This window comes from Lates calcarifer, unplaced genomic scaffold, assembly GCF_001640805.2.
Source record: "Lates calcarifer isolate ASB-BC8 unplaced genomic scaffold, TLL_Latcal_v3 _unitig_5086_quiver_549, whole genome shotgun sequence".
NCBI lineage: Eukaryota > Metazoa > Chordata > Actinopteri > Centropomidae > Lates > Lates calcarifer.
The window spans coordinates 53,850-74,368 of NW_026117286.1; the positions used below are offsets into that span (position 1 = coordinate 53,850).

At 45.3% G+C, this 20,519-nt stretch overlaps 2 protein-coding genes across 2 annotated transcripts; both read right to left on the reverse strand.

Moving 5' to 3' along the window:
• Window positions 1–1,856: 1,856 nt before the first annotated feature.
• LOC108873608 (deoxycytidine kinase 2) lies at window positions 1,857–5,015 on the reverse strand. The gene is made up of 8 exons (XM_018661899.2): window positions 4,787–5,015; window positions 3,982–4,100; window positions 3,768–3,851; window positions 3,545–3,654; window positions 3,268–3,415; window positions 2,937–3,052; window positions 2,332–2,431; window positions 1,857–2,244 (listed from the first exon to the last, which is right to left on the reverse strand). Exons 1-8 carry the CDS (start codon window positions 4,887–4,889, stop codon window positions 2,218–2,220), a joined length of 807 nt encoding a protein of 268 aa, XP_018517415.1. The 5' UTR covers window positions 4,890–5,015; the 3' UTR covers window positions 1,857–2,217.
• Window positions 5,016–9,311: 4,296 nt separating this feature from the next.
• On the reverse strand, window positions 9,312–19,990 carry tmprss15 (transmembrane serine protease 15). Its single transcript, XM_018661945.2, has 28 exons — window positions 19,899–19,990; window positions 19,591–19,700; window positions 19,381–19,505; window positions 18,958–19,025; window positions 18,451–18,593; window positions 18,201–18,248; window positions 18,013–18,132; window positions 16,928–17,036; window positions 16,137–16,246; window positions 15,837–15,977; window positions 15,612–15,764; window positions 15,426–15,531; window positions 14,976–15,141; window positions 14,744–14,885; window positions 14,541–14,630; window positions 14,254–14,379; window positions 14,020–14,163; window positions 13,824–13,934; window positions 12,777–12,900; window positions 12,583–12,678; window positions 12,312–12,361; window positions 12,100–12,171; window positions 11,848–11,992; window positions 11,552–11,733; window positions 10,962–11,057; window positions 10,216–10,355; window positions 10,077–10,131; window positions 9,312–9,962 (listed from the first exon to the last, which is right to left on the reverse strand). The coding sequence occupies exons 2-28, from the start codon at window positions 19,697–19,699 to the stop codon at window positions 9,811–9,813; spliced, it is 3,123 nt and encodes a 1,040-aa protein (XP_018517461.1). The 5' UTR covers window position 19,700; window positions 19,899–19,990; the 3' UTR covers window positions 9,312–9,810.
• Window positions 19,991–20,519: the final 529 nt, after the last annotated feature.

The following is a 20,519-nucleotide window of genomic DNA, read 5'->3' on the forward strand; positions in this document are numbered from 1 at the left end:
TCACCTGGTCGTCATAGAAACACTTTTATTGATGAGGTCACTTGTTTTCTCAACAGTAAAGTTTAAAAGCTCCAAAACTCTCCAGCCTTCTCCAAACCTTTCAAGACTTCTCCAGCTCTCTCCAGACCTCCAGCCCCCCACACCCCCACACTGAGCCCAGAGTTTAGTGACTTGTCGTCTCAGTTTGTTTTCGTGTCCTCACTTTGTTTTCGTGTCCTCGCTCCTCACTGAGTTTCTCTCAGCAGGGTTCAAACCCGGTTGTCACGACAACGACTCAGCAGCTGAGATACAGCTGGTCGACGGAGGAGGATCTTTACAGTCCAGTTCAACAGACTCTGCCCCCCCCCCCAGGTTGTTCCTCATTCACTTCACTTCTCAGATGTTTAACTAACACTAACGTGTCAGCAGGTGATTGATTTACTTGCAACTGAGACAGAGGTCAAGGGTCACCTGCTGAGTCAGACCTGCTGAGTCCATGTTTAATGAGTTTGATGTTTGTGTCAGGTATGTGGGTCTACAGGGTTCAGGTCTACAGGATTCAGGTCTGTCAAGTTCAGGTTTGTGGGGTTCAGGTCTACAGGGTTCAGGTCAGAGGTCAAGTGTTTCCTGATGAAGATGAAGATGAAGATAACCACTGAACTGTGGTCTGAATGACCTGTGACCTTTGACCTGATCTGGTTTCTGTTAGTTTTTCATTGACAGGTGGTGGTGGGGGGTGGTGGTGGTGGTGAGGGGGGGGGGGAGTGGGGGGGGTTTAACGTCTCAGTGATTCTGTTTTTATCAAGTCATGGTTTAAATAAAACTTTAAACTCTGACTGAAACATGAACTTCCTGTAGAAACTATCAGAGCTTTTATTTTGACATCAAGAGAATAAACTGAATAATGACTCATCACTGCCACCTGCTGTTAAAGACTGCAGTCAGTACACACATTACTGTACTGTAGCAGTACTCCTTCCTGTAGTACTGCTACAGTAGTACTCTCTGTAGTACTGCTATAGTAGTACTTTCTGTAGTACTAACTCTTTACTAACTCAGTATCTTCTCTTTCCTGTAGTATTGTGCTCTTCTGTCTCTGTCTCCTCTTCTGTCTCTTTCTGCAGGTATTTCTGCCTCTGGAGCTGTAGAGTCTGATCTGTGATGACAAGTCTCCTGCTGCTCCTACAACTCCACTCAACACCTGCTGCTAGAATTAGAAATTACTTACACTGCTATTAGTTGTATTGCTGTGTTAGCAGTTAATACTTTAATTATCACTACTATCACTACTACTGCTGTATTACTGGCCTCATCTTACATCTGATATGGAACCTGTGTTATGCTATGTTCTTCTCTCGCTATTCTCTCCCCTCTCTGCCCCTCTCTCTCTCCTTCTTAACCCAACCGGTCGAGGCAGATGGCCGCCCACCCTGAGTCCGGTTCTGCTCGAGGTTTCTGCCTCTTAAAGGAAGTGTTTCCTCTTCACTGTCTCCTAGTGCTGCTCATGGTGGATTTGTTGGGTCTCTCTCTGTAAATACCTGTTTTAAAGAGTCCAGACCTGCTCTATATGAAAAGTGCCTTGAGATGACTGTTGTTGTGATATGGCGCTATATAAATAAAATTGAAGTACTGTTACAGTAGTACTCTCTGTAGTCTTGTTCTTGACTAAATGACTAAAAGTAAAAAGGAGGAAATATTTTTATGTTTATCAACTGACAGAATCCTGCACCAACAGTACTACTACACACAGTACTACACACAGTACTACTATAACAGTACTACACACAGTACTATAATACTTTGCGTTGATGTGACTGAGTCTTAAAATGCTTGATTTTTGAATGGAGTTTGGTTTAATGATGAAAAGTAAAAAACAGTAAAGTCTGATTTCATTTATTCAACTGTTCAGAGGAAAACAACCTGCAGGTCCCTGAAGGCATCGTGGTGTTTTCACTGACCCAGACTGAAGCATAAATATAAGCACAAACACGTGGTGCCTTCACTGACTCTCACATTAAAATATATCTACAAAATATTAAAAATAAAAATGTACATGAAGTGAAAAAAGATTAAAACTCTGGAGCTAAAAAGTTTTTTTTTCAGTGGAGTTCTGAACTGAAACACGAAGCAGACGTTAAACTGACGATGCAAAAATAAAAACATTTACAAAGTGTAACTGGATCGTCCAATCAGATCGCAGCTGCTGCTCTCATCCTGAGCTGTGATTGGTTCACGGCTCTACAGCGTGGTGAGGAACTCTCTGACCTGCAGGAGGAAACAGACTCCACATCAAACTCAGGAGCAGAAACACAGTAAAGTTCAGTAGAAAAACTAAGTAAAGTAGAAACAGACCTTGTCGATGATTTCTGCCTGTTTGATACGATCGTTCTTAAAGTCGTCGTCGACGTCCAGAATCAGGACAGGTAGATCATTCAGGTAATCAAAGTCCAACCTGAACACACACAGAGTCAGGTCAGTAATGACATGTCTGCTTCCCTCAGCTGGACCCTGAACGCACCACGGAGCAAAGATCTGATGGAAACCTGATGTTTTCAGCTGTTTCCCAACCTGGGGTCCGCTCCCCCTCAGGGGACGCACAGAGTTTCGTCCTAAGCAACATTAACCGAGGGTGGGGGGTTAACGTTGTTTGAGCTCGACAGTGATGCAGTCAGGAAGCATCAGAGCAAAAACACAAGGACTGATGTGTTTAATGCTTTGGCAGTTTGTTGTTATTGTAATGATTGCACATAAACAGGTATGAACAGGTGTAAACAGGTGTGAACAGGTGTGAACAGGTGTATATCTGTCAGGAGTAATTTCCTGTTAATCAACAGTCTCTGTCTGAAACTCTGATGACCTGAAGGTGAAGCTGTGAACTGTAAATGAACTGATTAGTTTCTGAAGGTTGAATCTGAAGACATCTCCAGACTCATAAAGAGACGTCACACTGTTGTTACCTGAGGTTCCTGCGGTAGAGCCACGACTCATGTTTGAAGTGAAGCTGCTCTAGATACTCCAGAGGAATCCCCTGCTCCTCCTCTCGACCCCGGTGGAGCAACCGCTGCATACAGCGCTGTAATATACAGAGAAATATACAGGAGCCTGTGGTAACAGCAGTAGTAGCAGTAGTAGTAGTAACAGTAGTGGTAGTAACAGTAGTAACAGTATTAGTAGCAGTAGTAGTAACAGTAGTAACAGTAGTAACAGCAGTAGTAGTAGTAGTAATAGCAGTAGTAGTAACAGTAGTAACAGTATTAGTAGCAGTAGTGGTAATATAAGTAGACGTACCTGTGGCTGGGCTCTCAGGTAGATGATGGCGTCGAGGGCGATCTCAGGTTCAAACTGGTTCAGTAACCAGGTGTGCCAGTCCTGATAAACACTCCACTCTGTGTCCGACAGGTTACCACACTCAAACAGGTTTGATGCAAACACGTACCTGTACACAAAGTACACAGTCACTGTAGTAATTTGTACCTGTACACACACTTATTCAGTAGTATTTAAAAGTGTCTGAATTACCTATCTCAGGTGTGTCTGTTTACCTGTCTCAGGTGTGTGTGTTTACCTGTCTGAGTAGACGGAGCGTTCGTAGAACTGAACAGGGTTTTCAGCGTGCTGAAGTTTGGCCGACGGAGACTGAAGCTGAGAACGAACTCTGCTGAGACACGCATAACTCTGCAGACAGACAGGTGGAGACAGACAGGTGAGACAGACAGGTAGATGGTCTGAAACAGCTCTACTTGCCGTTCATCATCACCACCTGAGTGGGTGGAGTCAGGTGTAATTACCTGGAAGGTGTAGGACCAGCGGCTCGGTTTATCATACAACATCTGCAGCAGGTTCCCCCCACTCTTCTGAGAGGAACTCAGCTCCTGCACACAGGTAAGCACAGGTAAACACAGGTAAACGCACAGGTAACACACAGGTAACACACAGGTAAACATACTCTGTTGTGTGACATCAACACTGCAGGTGTGTTGTGTTCAGGTGCTGCGTGTTTACCTGGTAAATGTCGTCGCTGTCGTTCTGGACGTTGCACCATTTTCCAATGGGTTCAGGAATCACCTCCCAGTCCTCCGACTCCTCCTGGAGGAGACGCACAAACGTCGACTTTCCTGCAGCTGAGACAGACAGGTGGAAGCAGACAGGTGAGACAGACAGGTGATTCTGATAAAATAAATAAAAACACTGCAGATCGACTGACAGATTTATAAAAGACAAACAACCAAGAGAAAAAACAAACAAACAAACAGAGGAACAGCTGCTCTCACTGCAGCCTCCATTACACCACACACACACACACACACAGCAGTAACATGCAGTGTAATGTTGTGTCTTTGTTTATCTGTGTATGTTCCGTTTGCTGTTGTTGTCTCTGTTGTTTTGAAACAGTAAACGTCCAAAGATCGTCTATTAACAGAGAAAAGATGTTTGTTTTTGATTTAATAACAGAAACAGTCTCTGCAGTACACGAGTACTTTTACTCACTCGTGTACTTTTACTGTAAACGGGAGGTCTTTAAACTGAGCTCTGCTCCGTAGAGAACTACAGTCTTCTCAGATTATTGATTATCGATGATCAGGTCTGTGATCATTTGTTTGGTTTGGCGCCAACCCTCTTTGTGAAGGCGCGAACGATTTAAACTCAGACTGAGGTTAAAACTACAAACCGTCCTTCAGTCCCGGTCTTCGGAGACCCGGTGTTCACCGGGGAGCCGACACTTTAACGGGTTTAAACCCATTCAGCACAGATTGTTCGGCTGGTATAGAAGTCACCGGTGACCTGTCCGGTCAGTTTCACAACTCACCGATGTTTCCCTCGATGGAGATCTTCTTCTCTCTGCGGGAGAAGCTGCCGCTCAGAGCTGGACTGGCGGGAACTCGGCACGGCCTCTTCGGTGGAGTCGCCATGTTTAATCAATAACTGACGATTTTCTTCGATTATTGATCTTTGTTCTTCGCGAGGAGGGAAACCGACTGACCGACCGCGGGCTGCTCCTTCAGTTAAATCCCGCGCGCGGATAGAGTTCTGTTTCCGGGGGCGGGACTTGTTCTTCTTCGTGGGTTTCCGGCAGAGTAGAGACCTCCCACAGATTGTAATCAGATTACAGTTCTTTCCGGTGACGTCACGTTGAACGATAAGATTTCTTTTCCTGGAACAGAGATCTGTATCTCAGCTGACAGGATGTCTCACTCTGTTCTCCTTTCTGAAGTTTAAATAAAAAATAAAACTAAATGAACAGCAGGCTGAGAAACACAGACACAACAAAGACCATGTCCACAGTCTGTCCACAGTCCCTCTGTCCCCTTTTGACCCTCTTATAGATGAGAAAGGGAAACTCGTCCACTTCCAGGATATGGCAAATGGAAAGGTCTCGACAATCGTTGTAGCTGAAATTTGAATGTTGGTCTCTGTTGGTAGCCCCACAGACGTTCCAGTTTTGAACCAAATCAGCTTTATTTTCACAGTGTTGGACCCTGGGGGTGTGAGGATAGTACAGTCCAACACTCAGCTCTCTGGCTACAAGCATTGTCGAGTTATGTTGCACAGCAGACAAGAAAAGGATTAATGAACTCATGAAGAAGGCGAGCTCCATCATTGGGTCTGAACAGGACCTGAATCAGCAGGTGGCCGGGGTGAGAACTCACCTCAGTAATAAAGCTGCCCTGGAGGTGTCTGGACTGATCACCTTCAGTCCCAGGCTGATCCCACCACGGTGCCGGAAGTCTTTCCTCTCAGCTGCCATCACATGGACAGTAGAGCTCTTTATATTTATATGGTATTTAGATTAGTCTTTATTATTTGTATAAATAACATATTATTATTATCTATTGTAGATTAATTTCAACTATTAATCTAGAGGTTTGTCCCCAGAGTAAAGTTACTTTTTCCTTCTATCTGGAGTCAGCTTCCATTTACACTTGGTATCAATATGAACCTTCAAAATGACTTCCAAATTCTCATCTATGAACAGTTTCACAGATGAGAATTTGGAAATACTTTGGGTCTTGATAACTCCTCACAGGTGAGAAGGCAGAAGAGACAAACATGGAATATGCTGCTCAACATTTATTTGAATGTTTTACAGCTGTGTAAGTTTAAAGCTTTATAATAAATTAATTAATAAATGAATGAATTACCTTGATGAAACAACATAACTGCAAAAATATAAAATTAAAATAAACAGTATACATAAAATATAACACAAAACAATACTTACTATAAAATATTGTTTACATGTATATAATGTTATAATGTACAAAAATATAATTTATATAAAAATGTAACAATGTAAACAGCTATTACAACAATATAAGATGAATAACTGACAACAATGAATCATGATGAAATATGAAACTATTTCACCTTTTAAAACTTTGAAAACAGAATTTTAAGAAAGATTATAGTGACTCTGACATGATCACTTTGACTGGGGAGTCATCTCATCATGGGGGGGGCACAGACATCCTCATGTTTCCAGAGTAACAAAGAGACAAAGAAGCAGCTGAACATAAACAGATGTAAAACAGTAAAGACGCAGCAGGAGGAGTTAAAATGACCAGGATGGAACAGAGTTCCTGCCGCAGATGCGTCAGGCTTCACTCGTGTTGGACAAACAGCAGTTCCACAGTTTGTTTTAACATCAGGCTCCGTTTCTCCGACTCTCTGAGCTCCTCCCACGAGCTCATGACTGATGACAACACACACAAACCAACAACGGCAGAGTACTTCCAGTCGGCTCAGAGTTCTTCCTGTCGGCTCAGAGTACTTCCTGTCGGCTCAGAGTACTTCCTGTCGGCTCAGAGTACTTCCTGTCAGCTCAGAGTACTTCCTGTCAGCTCAGAGTACTTCCTGGTACTGTCTGGTATTACATGATGACTGAGGACAGAAACATCCACAAACACTGATCTGGAGTCTGTTCCAAAGCGTCGTCCTAAGCTTTGTGTCTTCACCATCGAAGTTCTCTGTCGTGTTGAACGTGTCCGAGCTGAAATGCCGTCCCTCGTTGTCTCTGATTATTTCATTCGATTAGCTTCATGAACTTTCTGACCTGGATTCTGTTTCCTGTCTGAGTGTTGTCGAACACACAGTACCTCCCTACACAGCCGGAGACCAGGTCTGACACACAGCTGCTGGACTGGATCTTCTGATGCAGACTCTGGTCTCTCAGAGCGTCTCCATGAGTAAAGAAGACCATGCTGTGTTCAGACAGCTCCCCGTCACACAGTGAGCTCAGTAACCTGAGCAGGTGAGAGTCTCCTCTGGACAACCTGCCCATCTTCACCACAAACACAAACACATGTGGTCCAGGATCAGCCAGCTGGATCAGGACCCTGATCTCATGGATCAGCTGGTCCGGACTCAATTCTTCAGCTGTGAATCCAGCAGAGTCCACCACAGTGATCCGCCCCCCCCTCCACCTCTGCTGATCGACACTCAAAATGAAACATGAGAATCAGCTGCCGTTTCTGAACTTTTCTGTGAAGTTTTTAACTGTTAACAGGAAAACATGTTGCCAGTGTTTTGGTTAAACACCTCTGGATCATCCCACAGATCCTGAATTTGATTGAGATCTGGGTTCTGGGTTCCCAGCAGAACCTGGATGGAACCTGATGATCAGTGTCAGTCACTGTACAAATAAGGAAAAGCATCATGGCTCCTATTTATCATCTCTTCCTGGTTTCAGAACCTGGATGTGTCTGAGGTCTGTGAACCTGATCTGGTTTCTCTGTTAGTTGACTGCAGGTAGATGATCAGACACCTGGAAACTGTTCTGAGATCTAAAAGATCTAAACCAGGAAACCAGATCACAGTGAGAAACATCTGTGTGTTTCTCTCTGATTCGAACCGGCTGAAGTCGACGCACAGAAACTCTGTCAGTGTGAATGATCCTGAAAATGTGTTTTCTCTCCTCAGTGACCAGTGAATGCTCCAAGAAGAGTGGTGAGCTGTGGGACAGGAAGGTTTCTGTCATCGACACCCCCGGTCTCTTCAAGGCTCCCAGTCAAATCCAGAATATGATTCAAAATCCTCCTCCTCACTTACAAAGCCCTTAATGGTCAGGCTCCATCTTACCTTAAAGGACTCTGCGCTCCCAGAATGCTGGTTTCCTGGTGGTTCCCAGAGTTTCTAAGAATAGAATGGGAGGCAGAGCCTTCAGTTATCAGGCTCCTCTACTGTGGAACCTTCTCCCAGTTTCAGGAGGCAGAAACACCCTCTGTACCTTTAAGAGTAGGCTTCAAAACTTTCCTCTTTGATAAAGCTTATAGTTAGGGTTGGCTCAGGCTTGAACCATCCCTTAGTTATGCTGCTATAGGCCTAGACTGCTGGGAGATCTCCCATGATGCACTGAGCTGCTTTCTCTCTCTCTCTCTCCCTCTCTCCCTCTCTCCACTCAATATGGATTCATATCCCATGTTACATGTTACTAACTCAGTATCTTCTCTTTCCTGCAGTATTGTGCTCTTCTGTCTCTGTCTCCTCTTCTGTCTCTTTCTGCAGGTATTTCTTCCTCTGGAGCTGTAGAGTCTGATCTGTGATGACAAGTCTCCTGCTGCTCCTACAACTCCACTCAACACCTGCTGCTAGAATTAGAAATTACTTACACTGCTATTAGTTGTATTGCTGTGTTAGTAGTTAATACTTTAATTATCACTACTATCATTACTACTGCTGTATTGTTAGTGGTATCACCTTACATTTTTTACATGAAACCTGTGTTATGCTATGTTCTTCTCTTGCTATTCTGAAGGCAAAAATATAAGGTTAGCAGCGGTTATTAAGCCCTGAGGTTTGTCTGCAGGTGTTCCTCTCTGACTGGACAGACCTGCCAGGTGAGGGTCATGTGACCAACAGAGACACAGTCTAGGTGAAAACGCAAACTGAACAATTAGTAAAAGTCTGTACAACAAAAAGAAAACCACAGTGAAGCTGAATAAACTCAGAGCTCTAAGGTCACATCAGTAACTGAAGGTATAGCCTGACAGACTGAACCCAGGGCTGATTAAACACACACACCTGTTTTCATTGGTTGGGTTTTTCAACTTTTTGTCTTTGATTATTTTCTACCTTTTTAAAACCTTTTAAACTGTTACTCAGCATCAATGTCAATGACTTTTTTTCAGGTTGAATAAATCAAACTAACAATGTGTTGAGTTCAGTGTTTGTGTTTCTAATCAGGCACATCTGATCAGGATCAATACGACCCTCATGACTGAAGCCAAGGGAGGTTATGCTAATGAGCTGACAATGTTTGGAAATAATCTGTAAATAAGATCCTGAAGTGATGTTGATATGAGATGAATAAACTTCTGTGTTTGTGAGAAACAGGCTGAGCAGAGAAACTGGTTTTAATCAGTGAAAACAGGATCAGAGTCTGACAGGTGGACAAGACGGCGACAGGTGTCCAGGTACAGAGACAGGAAGAGGACTGGTTTATAGATGTAGTCCAGGGGAGAGACTGAGGACATCTGGTGGTTGGAAGGAGAATGGCAGGTTGAGGGGAGAGGATGAGGTCTAAAGCTGTGACCCCCTCTCTACATCAAATCATCTCTGGTTCTGATACCTGTCCAGAGACCCAGTCCAGGTCTGATCCAGTCCAGATCTGACCCAGTCCAAGTCTGATCCAGTGTTATCAGTGATGAGCTGTTATTCCTCTCTGTCACACCTGGAGAGCAGGACACGCCCACTGATGATGCCACAGCTCTGACCTGAACACCTGATGTTCTTTGGTTCAGAACCAGTTTATTCTCCTCGGTCTGTCCAACACGCTGATGAATGATTTAAATCAGGTGTCAGTGAACTGTCCACAGGAAGTGAGATATTCAAGCTTTAAATGGAGGAGGAGGAGGAGCAGGAGGAGCAGGAGGGGGAGGAGGGGGAGGAGCGTCTGGTCTGGGCGATCCAGGAGGTGAAGGCGGAGACTCGGGCATAGACTCCAGGTCTCTGGGGACGGCCGCAGCCAATCCCAAACGAGGTGACACCTGTCAGGAACCAATCAGAACACTTTCTTCAGACCTCCTGGTGAAGGTTGGAGCTTTTAATTTGACAGGTCATTTTTTACAGTGTAAATAAGTGTGTGTGTGTGTGTCACTGACCGATCTGAGTCCAGCGTCCATCATCCAGACACATCAGTGGACCTCCAGAGTCGCCCTGGAAACAACAACACAAACTTTATTACCCAGTGTGGCGACAGTGCTGCTGACGGACCAATCAGCACTCAGATCCTGTGGTCACCTGACAGGAGTCGACCCCTCCCTCAGGGAATCCAGCACACAGCATGCTGGAGGTGATGGTGTACTCAGGTAACTGGGTCTGACACTGATCCTGGACCAGCACAGGAACCTGGGCCTGCTGGAGAACATCAGGGAGGGAACCTGAGAGAGACAGGTCAGAGAGAGAGAGAGACATGTCAGGGAGAGAGAGAGAGACAGGTCAGAGAGAGAGAGACATGTCAGGGAGAGAGACAGGTCAGAGAGAGAGAGACATGTCAGGGAGAGAGAGAGAGACAGGTCAGACAAGAGAGAGAGAGAGAGAGAGAGAGAGAGAGAGAGAGAGAGAGACAGGTCAGAGAGAGAGAGAGATGTCAGGGAGAGAGAGAGAGAGACAGGTCAGAGAGAGAGAGACATGTCAGGGAGAGAGATAGGTCAGAGAGAGAGAGACACGTCAGCGAGAGAGAGAGACAGGTCAGGGAGAGAAACACGTCAGAGAGAGAGAGACATGTCAGGGAGAGAGAGACAGGTCAGAGAGAGAAAGAGAGACAGGTCAGAGAGAGAGAGACATGTCAGGGAGAGAGAGAGACAGGTCAGGGAGAGAGAGAGAGAGACAGACAGACAGATCAGAGAGAGAGAGACAGGTCAGAGAGAGATAGAGAGAGAGAGAGAGAGAGAGAGAGGTCAGAGAGAGAGAGAATTAGAGTTAAATGTAATCTTGTCTTGTCTCTCAGGTCTTTGTGTGTCTTTGTGTGTCCTTGTGTGTCTCACCCTGCTCAGCGACTCGTCCCCAGCCGGTGATGAAACATTTCCTTCTTGTGGTGACGTCCTGACCTTCAGCAGGTAAACACACCGGCTGGATCAACTCTGAAACACAAAACAACACAACTCAAAAAACCTTCAGTTTAACATGAAGCTCAAACTGTTTGCAGACGACACTGTTCTTTATACTTCACCAACAAACTGCTTTTCACAACCTCGTGAACACAGATCACTCATGTTATTGATTATTTGACAGCTCTGTGTTGTTATTGATTATTTGACAGCTCTGTGTTGTTATTGATTATTTGACAGCTCTGTGTTGTCATTGATTATCTGTCCTCCACACAGATGCTGTTATTAAGAAAAACTGAAGTGTAAATCCAAACTGATATTGTGCTGATAATGTGTATCATGATATTATTTTCATTTTAACTTTAAAGGAGCTGCATGTAGTTTTTGCTGCTGTCACATATCCTGCATCAGCATTAACGGCTGTTCACTAAAATAAACAAATGTTATGTATGAAAGTGTGGATTTATTTTGTATGTTTCATAACATCACTGTTACGTGTGTTTCTGCGTGTGTGTGCTGTTACTGACCGGTGAAGTTGATTGGTTGCTGCAGATGCATCATGGCGATGTCGGCCTGTTTGCTTTGTCTGTTGTATTCTCTGTTGATGACGACGCGATCGACTCGTCGGGTCTGAACATCTGCAGAGTTCATGTCGCTCTGAGAGTGAAGACCGAGAACAGCCGACCAGGACTGCAGGTGGATGTTCTTCCTGTGGAGATAAAACCACGTGAACATGAGAACTCCACCCTCAGCATCAGATAACAAATACACCAGTCAGTCAGTCAGCAGTCAGTCAGCAGTCAGTCAACAGTCAGTATCTCACCCGTAGACACAGTGTGCAGCAGTCAGCAGCCAGTCTCTGCCAATCAGTGAAGCTCCACACACATGACGCCCCCGCCACTGCAGAGACACCATCCACGGCCACGCCCCCTTATCTGCATTGACTCCGCCCACCACTCGGGCCTCACCTGACAGGTAACAACAAACACAAACTGACTCACAGACAACAAGGAGATTGAAATAAACAGGATCAGATCACCAACAATAAACTGGACAACAGCACTGATCCTCTTACCTTGACCAGGTATCCTCTCCTCTGATTGGTTGGCCTCTCTCGTGCCATTAGTGACTTGACGAACTCCACAAGCTAAAACACACAGAGGCTTGATCAGTCTTTGTGTATAACAGTGAGTGTTTATGAGTGTAGCTTTGTGTGTCGTTTTAACAGTCAGTGTTTATGAGTGTATCTGTGTCGTTTTAACGATCAGTGTTTATGAGTGTACTCACGTTGGTTGTCACAGTTCAGAGAAACCACTTCCTCACTGGAGCAGGTTGCACTGTAAAAAATTAGATGTTAGTTCCTCTTATGTTATTAATTTACAGATCCTGACACAGTTTTGAAGACTCTCAAAAACTAGTTCTAGTTCGGGTCCTGGTCTTTGGTATCTCACACTGGTTTTAATTATAGTTCTAGTTCTAGTCATGGTTCTGGTCCTGGTCTTCGGTACCTGACACTGGTTTTAATTATAGTTCTAGTCCTGGTCCTGGTCTTCGGTACCTGACACTGGTTTCCAGGGTTCCGTTACTGGTGACTGTGATGGTTGCAAACGGTGAATCTTGTGGCAGAGCCGGCAGCAGCGAGGCCTCCCCAGACCTGCAGAGAGTCAGAGACAAAAACCAGATCTGAGACCAGATCTGAAACTTCAGAACTCTTCTACAACCTGAGTCACCTGTTTCCCAGGTGAGCATTACCTGTATCCCAGGTACTGACAGGTGAGGTCAGACAGGTGAGAGTTCCAGGTGTCAGCACACACAGTGAACAGAGTAGAGATCAGTTGAAACTGGAGACGACTGGAATCATTCAGCTGTAACACAACTAGCACGCGCGCACACACACACACACACACACACACACAGTCAATGAGCTCCTGATCCTGGGTTCTGAGGCCTGAACTACAAAGAGAGTTGAACCTCCTCTGGTTTAACTCAGGTTCTCAGGTAAAGTCGGGGTTGACAAACCCTGACTGCCTCGATCTGTGTTAAATGGTACGACGGTGGTTCAGATGTGGGTCAGTTGAGTCAGTGTTAACTTAATCAGAGTTAGTGCGTGTTCATTAAAGGGCACCATATCTCTCAGATGAAGAGCGCACGTTAATTCAGTGGGTTTAGAGGAATTTAAAGAGACTCTAACGACACAATGTCAAACCAACAAAGACAGGGAGACTGGTCACATGTTCTCTGGATTCTTCATCTGTAATATGAGATGGAAGGACACGGAACATATGTGATCATTTCTCAGATACTTGGATTACAGTCAACACGTGGGTCACATGTCTGAGAATGAGCTGTTCCTGTTAATGATGTTCTGCCTGGAACACTCAGGCTGACGGTCTTTAGAGAACCCCCGTCCTGCAGAGTCAGCCTCTCTCAGTCGTTGTGCCAATATCGATTGGTTGTTCCACCTGTGGGGGCGGAGCTTAGGTAGAAGTAACACCGGTAACACAGAGTTAACCACCAACACAAACTGCCCGCAGCAGTTTAGAGATGCAGCGTAAATCACCATGGCAACAGAGCTCAGGTAAAACCTGTCCACCTTTGTCAGTACAGGTTAATCAGGAAGTTACACCTGACGTCACTAAGTTCCTCCTGAAGTTCCTCTGATCAGACAGTTCCCTCACTTCGTAGTACAGGCCTCAGGTATAAACATAAACATAAACATAAACGATGAAAACACCACCACAGTCAATCAATGTGACGTATTATTATTGATCCTTTATTGATGATCAAACTTGGACTCACCACAGTCGGCTTCATCAGAGGCGTCGGGACAGTCGACCACACCGTCACACTGACTGTTACCATGGATACAACTTCCTGTCTGACACTGAAACTGACCAGCTGCACATGGAGCTGTTCACAGGCCACACAGTCATGGTCAATAATCAATAATCAATAATACTGCTGTGTTCAGTCTGACCTCTGACCTCTGACTCACCTGGTGACCCCAGGTTGACCCCGGAGGTGAAGTTGGCTCTGAATCCTCGGCCATGACCTGATTCGTCCGTAAAGAACCACAGTGTCATCTGATTGGTTGTTGAGAACAAGTCGTGGGCGGGGCCATCGCTGCCAGTGAGGACAGCTGAAGAAACAAACAGTTAAAACCTGAAAGGTGAGGACAGGTGAGGTGAGAACAGAGGTGAAGAGGATTATGGGTAAAACACCACCTCACCCAGTAAAGTGGAGTTAGGCCCCGCCCCATCCCGCACCTCTACGACGTCATAGGTCACTTCGATGTTAAGGTCAAGGAAGTGGAGCTGAATGTTTCGACCCTCCACTGTGTGCAGAGTCCACAGACCTGCAGAAGCAGAGGCTCATGGGTAATTTACACTGTCCACACACAGGTGACAGGTGAAGTTCTAAACAACAGGTAAACATTTCACATAGGTTACAAACAAACAGGTGTAAATAAATAAAAACGGACAGGTAAATGAGAGGTGGACAGACAGGTGTACTCACACTGAGCCTTGTTCCCGTAGGACTGTGGGTAGTTTGGTGAGCTGAAGGTGGAGTTCGGCTCCCACAGGTTGAAGGGTCCTCCACAGTCAGCTGGACCAATCAGAGCAGAGGGAGATTCACAGGTGGACGAATGACCATGTTCAGGTAGAGACGTTCATTCATACAGCACAATACACAGGTGGGAAACTGCACGATTACCTCACCTGGGATAGGGGGCGTGGTCGTCGGAGGCGGTACATTGGTTGGTTCAGGGGGGGCGGGGCCACAGGGGTCAGTGGTCAGTGTGATGTCATCCAGAGCGATGTCATTCCTCATCCCTCCTTTTTTCAGAGCTTCAAAAGCCACCTGCAGAGGTCAGAGGTCAATCATCGATCGCCTGTTGGAGAGGATCAATAAGCTGATCACTCTGTGGACTTCCTGTGTGATGTCACTGACCGTGGCCTCATCCGTCAGGTTGAGGGTCACCTGGCCGTAGTTCCAGTTGTCTCCATAGTTACCGTCTCTCTGGAACACCACGGTAATGGCAGGTTCAGGCTGCGATGGAGACGATCGGAGCAGCAGGACTCTGAGACGATGGATGTCCTCTCCAAACATGTGGTACCTGTTTGTTTGTTTACATGTTTACTCAGTTATTTGTTTGTTTTTCTCTGTGTGTTTGTTTGTTTACTGCTTTAAAGCTATGGAATATTTTTCATTTTTTGTGTTTGGCCGTAGATTCTTAAAAATACTTTGGTTGTTTACATGTTTATTTTTTCTTACGTGTTTATTTCTGTTGTCTATGTGTTTATTTCAGTTGTTTACATGTTTATTTCTGTTGTTTATGTGTTTATTTCTGTTGTTTACGTGTTTATTTCTGTTGTTTACGTGTTTATTTCTGTTGTTTACCAGAAGCTCAGACACAGGGGCCGTGTGGGCGGAGTCAGAGGGAGGCTGTGGATCCTGAAGCTCTTCAGCCATTGGCCGGGACTCACAGGTGTGACGATGTAGAAACCTGACAGAGTCAAACCGATCAATAATATTAATAATGTTATTGATATCATGACATCACACTGACCTCCACATTAGACCCACCTGAGCTGTTACCCAGGGTGTGGTCGACACTCGGGCCGGTCAGCGGAGGAAATGTGGAGCCGCTGGTTCGAATCCAGTCTCCATCGTCATCGTCCTGCGGCTGCCTCCAGAAGCACATGCCCTGCTCAAAGGCACAGGTCAGCTTCTCCTGGTCTGGACACAGAGACACAGAGTTACAGCAGCACTCTCACCTACGCCTTCACACGCTGTCCTCTGACGTCTTACTGGAGAGGGTGGAGAGGTTGGTAGCCCTGTAGGTGGCGCTGAACCCCGACAGGTTGTTGACATCATCAGAGATAAACTCCACGGTTGATTGGTCGGTCAGCAGCCACACAGTCCCAGGAGGGGCGGAGCCTGAGAGCTCAGCTGCCAATCACAGAAACACAGCAGGTAATGTGTCATCAGGTTAAAGATGGAAGAAGGCAATACAGCAGATCAGGATCGAGCCGGATCCTGGTCCAACTGCAGGATCCTGATCCTGGTCTGATCTGAACACTGAAACACACTCCACACACACAAGTTTACCTGTGAGCAGTTTGTGTGCTCCCACTCCTTCATAAAGTCTCAAAGTGTCGATGTTTTCTTCTGTTTCAAACTGATGGAAGTCGACCCGAACTGAGAATCCCCGATCAACCCTGAACACAACACGACTCTGTTTTACTCTCAGAAAGAAACAAGGAGTTTGATTCAGTGTCAGTGTGTAGTTGTGTGTAGTTGTGTGTAGTTGTGTAGTGTGTGTAGTTGTGTGTAGTAGTTGTGTAGTTGTGTGTAGTAGTGTAGTTGTGTGTAGTGTGTGTAGTGTGTGTAGTGTGTGTAGTTGTGTGTAGTAGTTGTGTAGTTGTGTGTAGCTGTGTGTAGTTGTGTGTAGTTGTGTGTAGTTGTGTAGTGTGTGTAGTTGTGTGTAGTTGTGTAGTTGTGTGTAGTTGTGTAGTGTGTGTAGTTGTGTGTGTAGTTGTGTAGTTGTGTGTAGTTGTGTAGTGTGTGTAGTTGTGTGTAGTTGTGTGTAGTTGTGTAGTGTGTGTTGTAGTTGTGTGTAGTTGTTTGTAGTAGTTGTGTGTAGTTGTGTAGTTGTGTAGTGTGTGTAGTAGTTGTGTGTAGTTGTGTAGTGTGTGTAGTAGTTGTGTGTAGTTGTGTGTAGTAGTTGTGTAGTTGTGTGTAGTTGTGTAGCTGTGTGGTTGTGTAGTTGTGTGTAGTTGTGTAGTTGTGTGTAGTTGTGTAGCTGTGTGGTTGTGTAGTTGTGTGTAGTTGTGTAGTTGTGTGTAGTTGTGTGTAGTTGTGTAGTTGTGTGTAGTTGTGTAGTTGTGTGTAGTTGTGACCTGATGACCCAGCGACAGAAGCTGCTGTTGTCGTACGTCTCTGAAACGTCAGATGAACGGAACGAGCCGCTTGCTCCTCTCAGGACGAACTGTCCATCGCACGCCGTTGCTGTGGAGACAAGTGATGACATCATCAGTGTGGTCCTCAGGTGAACAACACATGACAGATCGCACTGGGTCAGTAACAGCCAGGTGCTGCTGATCAATGTCATTGATGAACTGATCAGTTTGACCTCCTCTATAAAAGCAGGTGTGGAGCATTCAGATGTTAACACACATCAGTAGTGATGTGATGCTGCTCATCAGTCAGACCTGAATCTAAGAGAGATTCTTCACAAGAGGAAAACATCCAGAACAGTTATTGATCAGATCACTTATTGATCAGATCAATTACTGATCAGAACGTCCCAGAGAAACATGAGATCGTACAAAACCCCAGACTGCACCTCAGACTGTTCAGACCTCAGTTCAGTGTTAAAGTTCAGGACAGAAGAGTCAGAGACTGAACAGGTCCCGCTTGTTTGAAGGGTTTCAGGAGAAAACGTCTTCTCTCTAAAGAGAACATGGCAGCAGGTTCAGGTTTACAAAGTTACATCTGAACAAACCTCAAGACTTCTGGAACAATGTCCTCTGGACGGATGAGTCCAAAGAGGAGATGTTTGTCCATAACACACAGAAAAGCAAACATATCAGCATCAAACACCTCAGACCAGCTGTAGAGCTTGGTGGAGGAGGGCTGGTGATCTGGACCTGGACACCTTCCTGTCATTGAATCAACCATGAACTCCTCTGTAGACCAAAGGATTCTAGAGTCACATGTGAGTGACCGAATCATGGGGTGGACTTAGTTTTTCAGTTTTTTCTCCAGTTTGACTTCGACACAGTGGAATCTGTCGTTTTACACCTGAGGTTGATGATTTTTTATCTTGTCCTGATGAATGAAACCATGGACTTTAAAGAGAGTGGACACCTGATCAGTGTGCGTCTGTTCACACCTGCTGACAGGAAACTTTAGAAACTGAGCAGCTTCTGACGTCTGCAGCTTCTCTGATGGAGATCACATCTTTAAACAAACGATCACTGACCACAGAGAGCGGCGTCTTCTTCAGAGGAGTCAGGACAGTCGTCGACGCCATCACAGAACCGATCAATCGGAACACACATTGATCGATCGCCACAGGGTTTCTGATGAGGAGGACACGTCACTGTGGAGACACAGCACTGATCAATATTTAACCTTCAGTCAAACTCAGACACCTGGTCTGTTTCTCACCTGGTGGTGAAGGTGTCGAAGGTGAAGGTGTCGTCCCGTCTGGTTTCTCTGCAGGAAAGTTTGAGTTAATGTGTAAATACTGAAGTTGTGATTGATCGACTGGAAAACTGGAATATTCATGAAAATCAATAAGTTCATTGATTAAAGAAAAGAGGTGGGAGCAGGTAAATATTTAACTTCCTCTTACAACTTTTCAGACTTCACAGTGACCTCTGACCTCATTGTGACCTCACAGTGACCTCACGCTCACCTGTAATCCGGATGCTGTTTCTGTCAATCACCAATCCTCCGCCCTCGGCCTCCTGAAGCCCCGCCCCCAGCTGCTGCTCCGCCTCCTTCGCCTCGATCAGCTGATTGAACCAGAGGTCAAAGGTCACGGCTACGCTGCCCTGACTGAACACACAGATCAATAACAGTCTGATAGAATCACTGACATGAGGACACACCTGCCTCTGATCAATCAATAATCAATCAATCACATGTAGCTAAGACATAAAGCAACTAAACAACTGATAATCCATCAGTTAATTAATTGATCAATTAATCAATGTGAAGTCAAACAGCAGCTGCTTTGTTGTTGAGATGAAACTGATCAATCAGCAGATCATTGATCAATGATGTGATTGATTTGATTGGCTGAGATCAAACTGATGAATTAATAAGTTGTTTATAATTGATCAGTTTCAGTGTGCTTGATCAGTATTGATATGATTGATCAGTTTCAGTGTGATTGATCAGTATTGATCAGATAGCTGACCTGAAGGTTAACACCTGACACGACCTGTAGAGTTGTCTGAGCTCAGTGTGACCGAACGCCTCAGACACCTGTCGACCAATCAGAGTTCAGACACTGATCAGGTGAGTTTACAGTGAAACTTGACACCTGCAGACAGACCGTCTCTAATGTTATTGAACCTGATGAAAGTGATCAGATCAGTATTGATCACCACAGCTGATGTAGTTCTGTCTTTAAAAAGTGACACGTCCTCAGGAAATATGACGTCTTTGATCATACATAGTGTGTGCGCTGACTAGTAGCGATCAATATTGATCAATACCGATCAATACTGATCGGTACTGATCAATACTGACCCACCTTCCCTGCTGTCTTTCAAAAAAGCCTGATCTGACCAGCTGTTAAATCTGTCTGTTTTCTTTCAAAATAAAAGCCTGATCTGACCAGCTGCTGGACATCGAAGGCCAGAGACTTGAAGCTCAGACTGCTGGAGTTCCTCAGATCCTCAGAGAACATGGCTCCCTCTGCAATCACCATCCGACCGCTCAGGGCCTCAGGCTCAACAACACCTCGGCACACACACAACAGTGTCACTGCTGATCAATAACATCCTCTGAGGTCTGATTGGGTTATTAGAACCAGACTGGTAGTTACCTTCAGGCCTCAGGCTGATCCAGGAAACCACGATGAGTCCGCCACAGCAGATCAGAAGAAGAGAGGAGACGACACTGAGGAGAAACTCCAGAGACGACAGACGCTTCATCCTGACAGGAAACAATCAATAATCAATACATCAATCAGGAGGACGTACAGGGTCAGAGTCTGAGTCTGAGTGGATCGGTTCTGTAGGTCACAGTAGAGTCCAGACTGGTCTTTGATGTGGTTTCTGATAGAAACAGAGTCAACAACAGCAGAACCTCATATGAACCGATACATACGAGAACACCAGATCACAGACTCACCTGTGCTCACCTGTGTGAAGTCAGATCAGCTGTTTGTTTCTGTAAAGGATCAGGAACTCTCTGACCGTCAGTCGTCTCTGACTCTGACTCTGATCTGTGATCAGCTTTTATTGAGCTGAAAATGACTGATGACTCACGATCAATAAGGGAACTGATAATCAATAAAGTAGCTGATAATCATGACTGATGTTTGTGCTGCTGGAACACTGAGCAGATAAACAGTTTATACTCATGACTGTAACTCAGCTCACCTGGACGGGGCGTCGCTCACCTGTCAATCAAACTTCACCTGCTCACCTGTTTTTATCTTTCTACTTTAACAATACACAGTACTACACAGTACTACTGGAATGTGTGATGACGGTAAATATATATTTACACATGATTACTCCACCTAACCAACAAACCTCCACCTGTCCAACACAAACCTCCACCTGACGTTAAACTCTCTGTAAGCTTGTTTATCGGACTCTAAAGTCCAGAGGCAGTAAACCTGTCAGGTAATCTACTCTAATCTGTCCCTGCCCCCCAGCCTTCACCTGCCAGGTGTAACAGAACAGGTGAGGAGCCTGGAGACACAGACGCATAAGAAGTATCAGAACATAAACATGAACATGAACT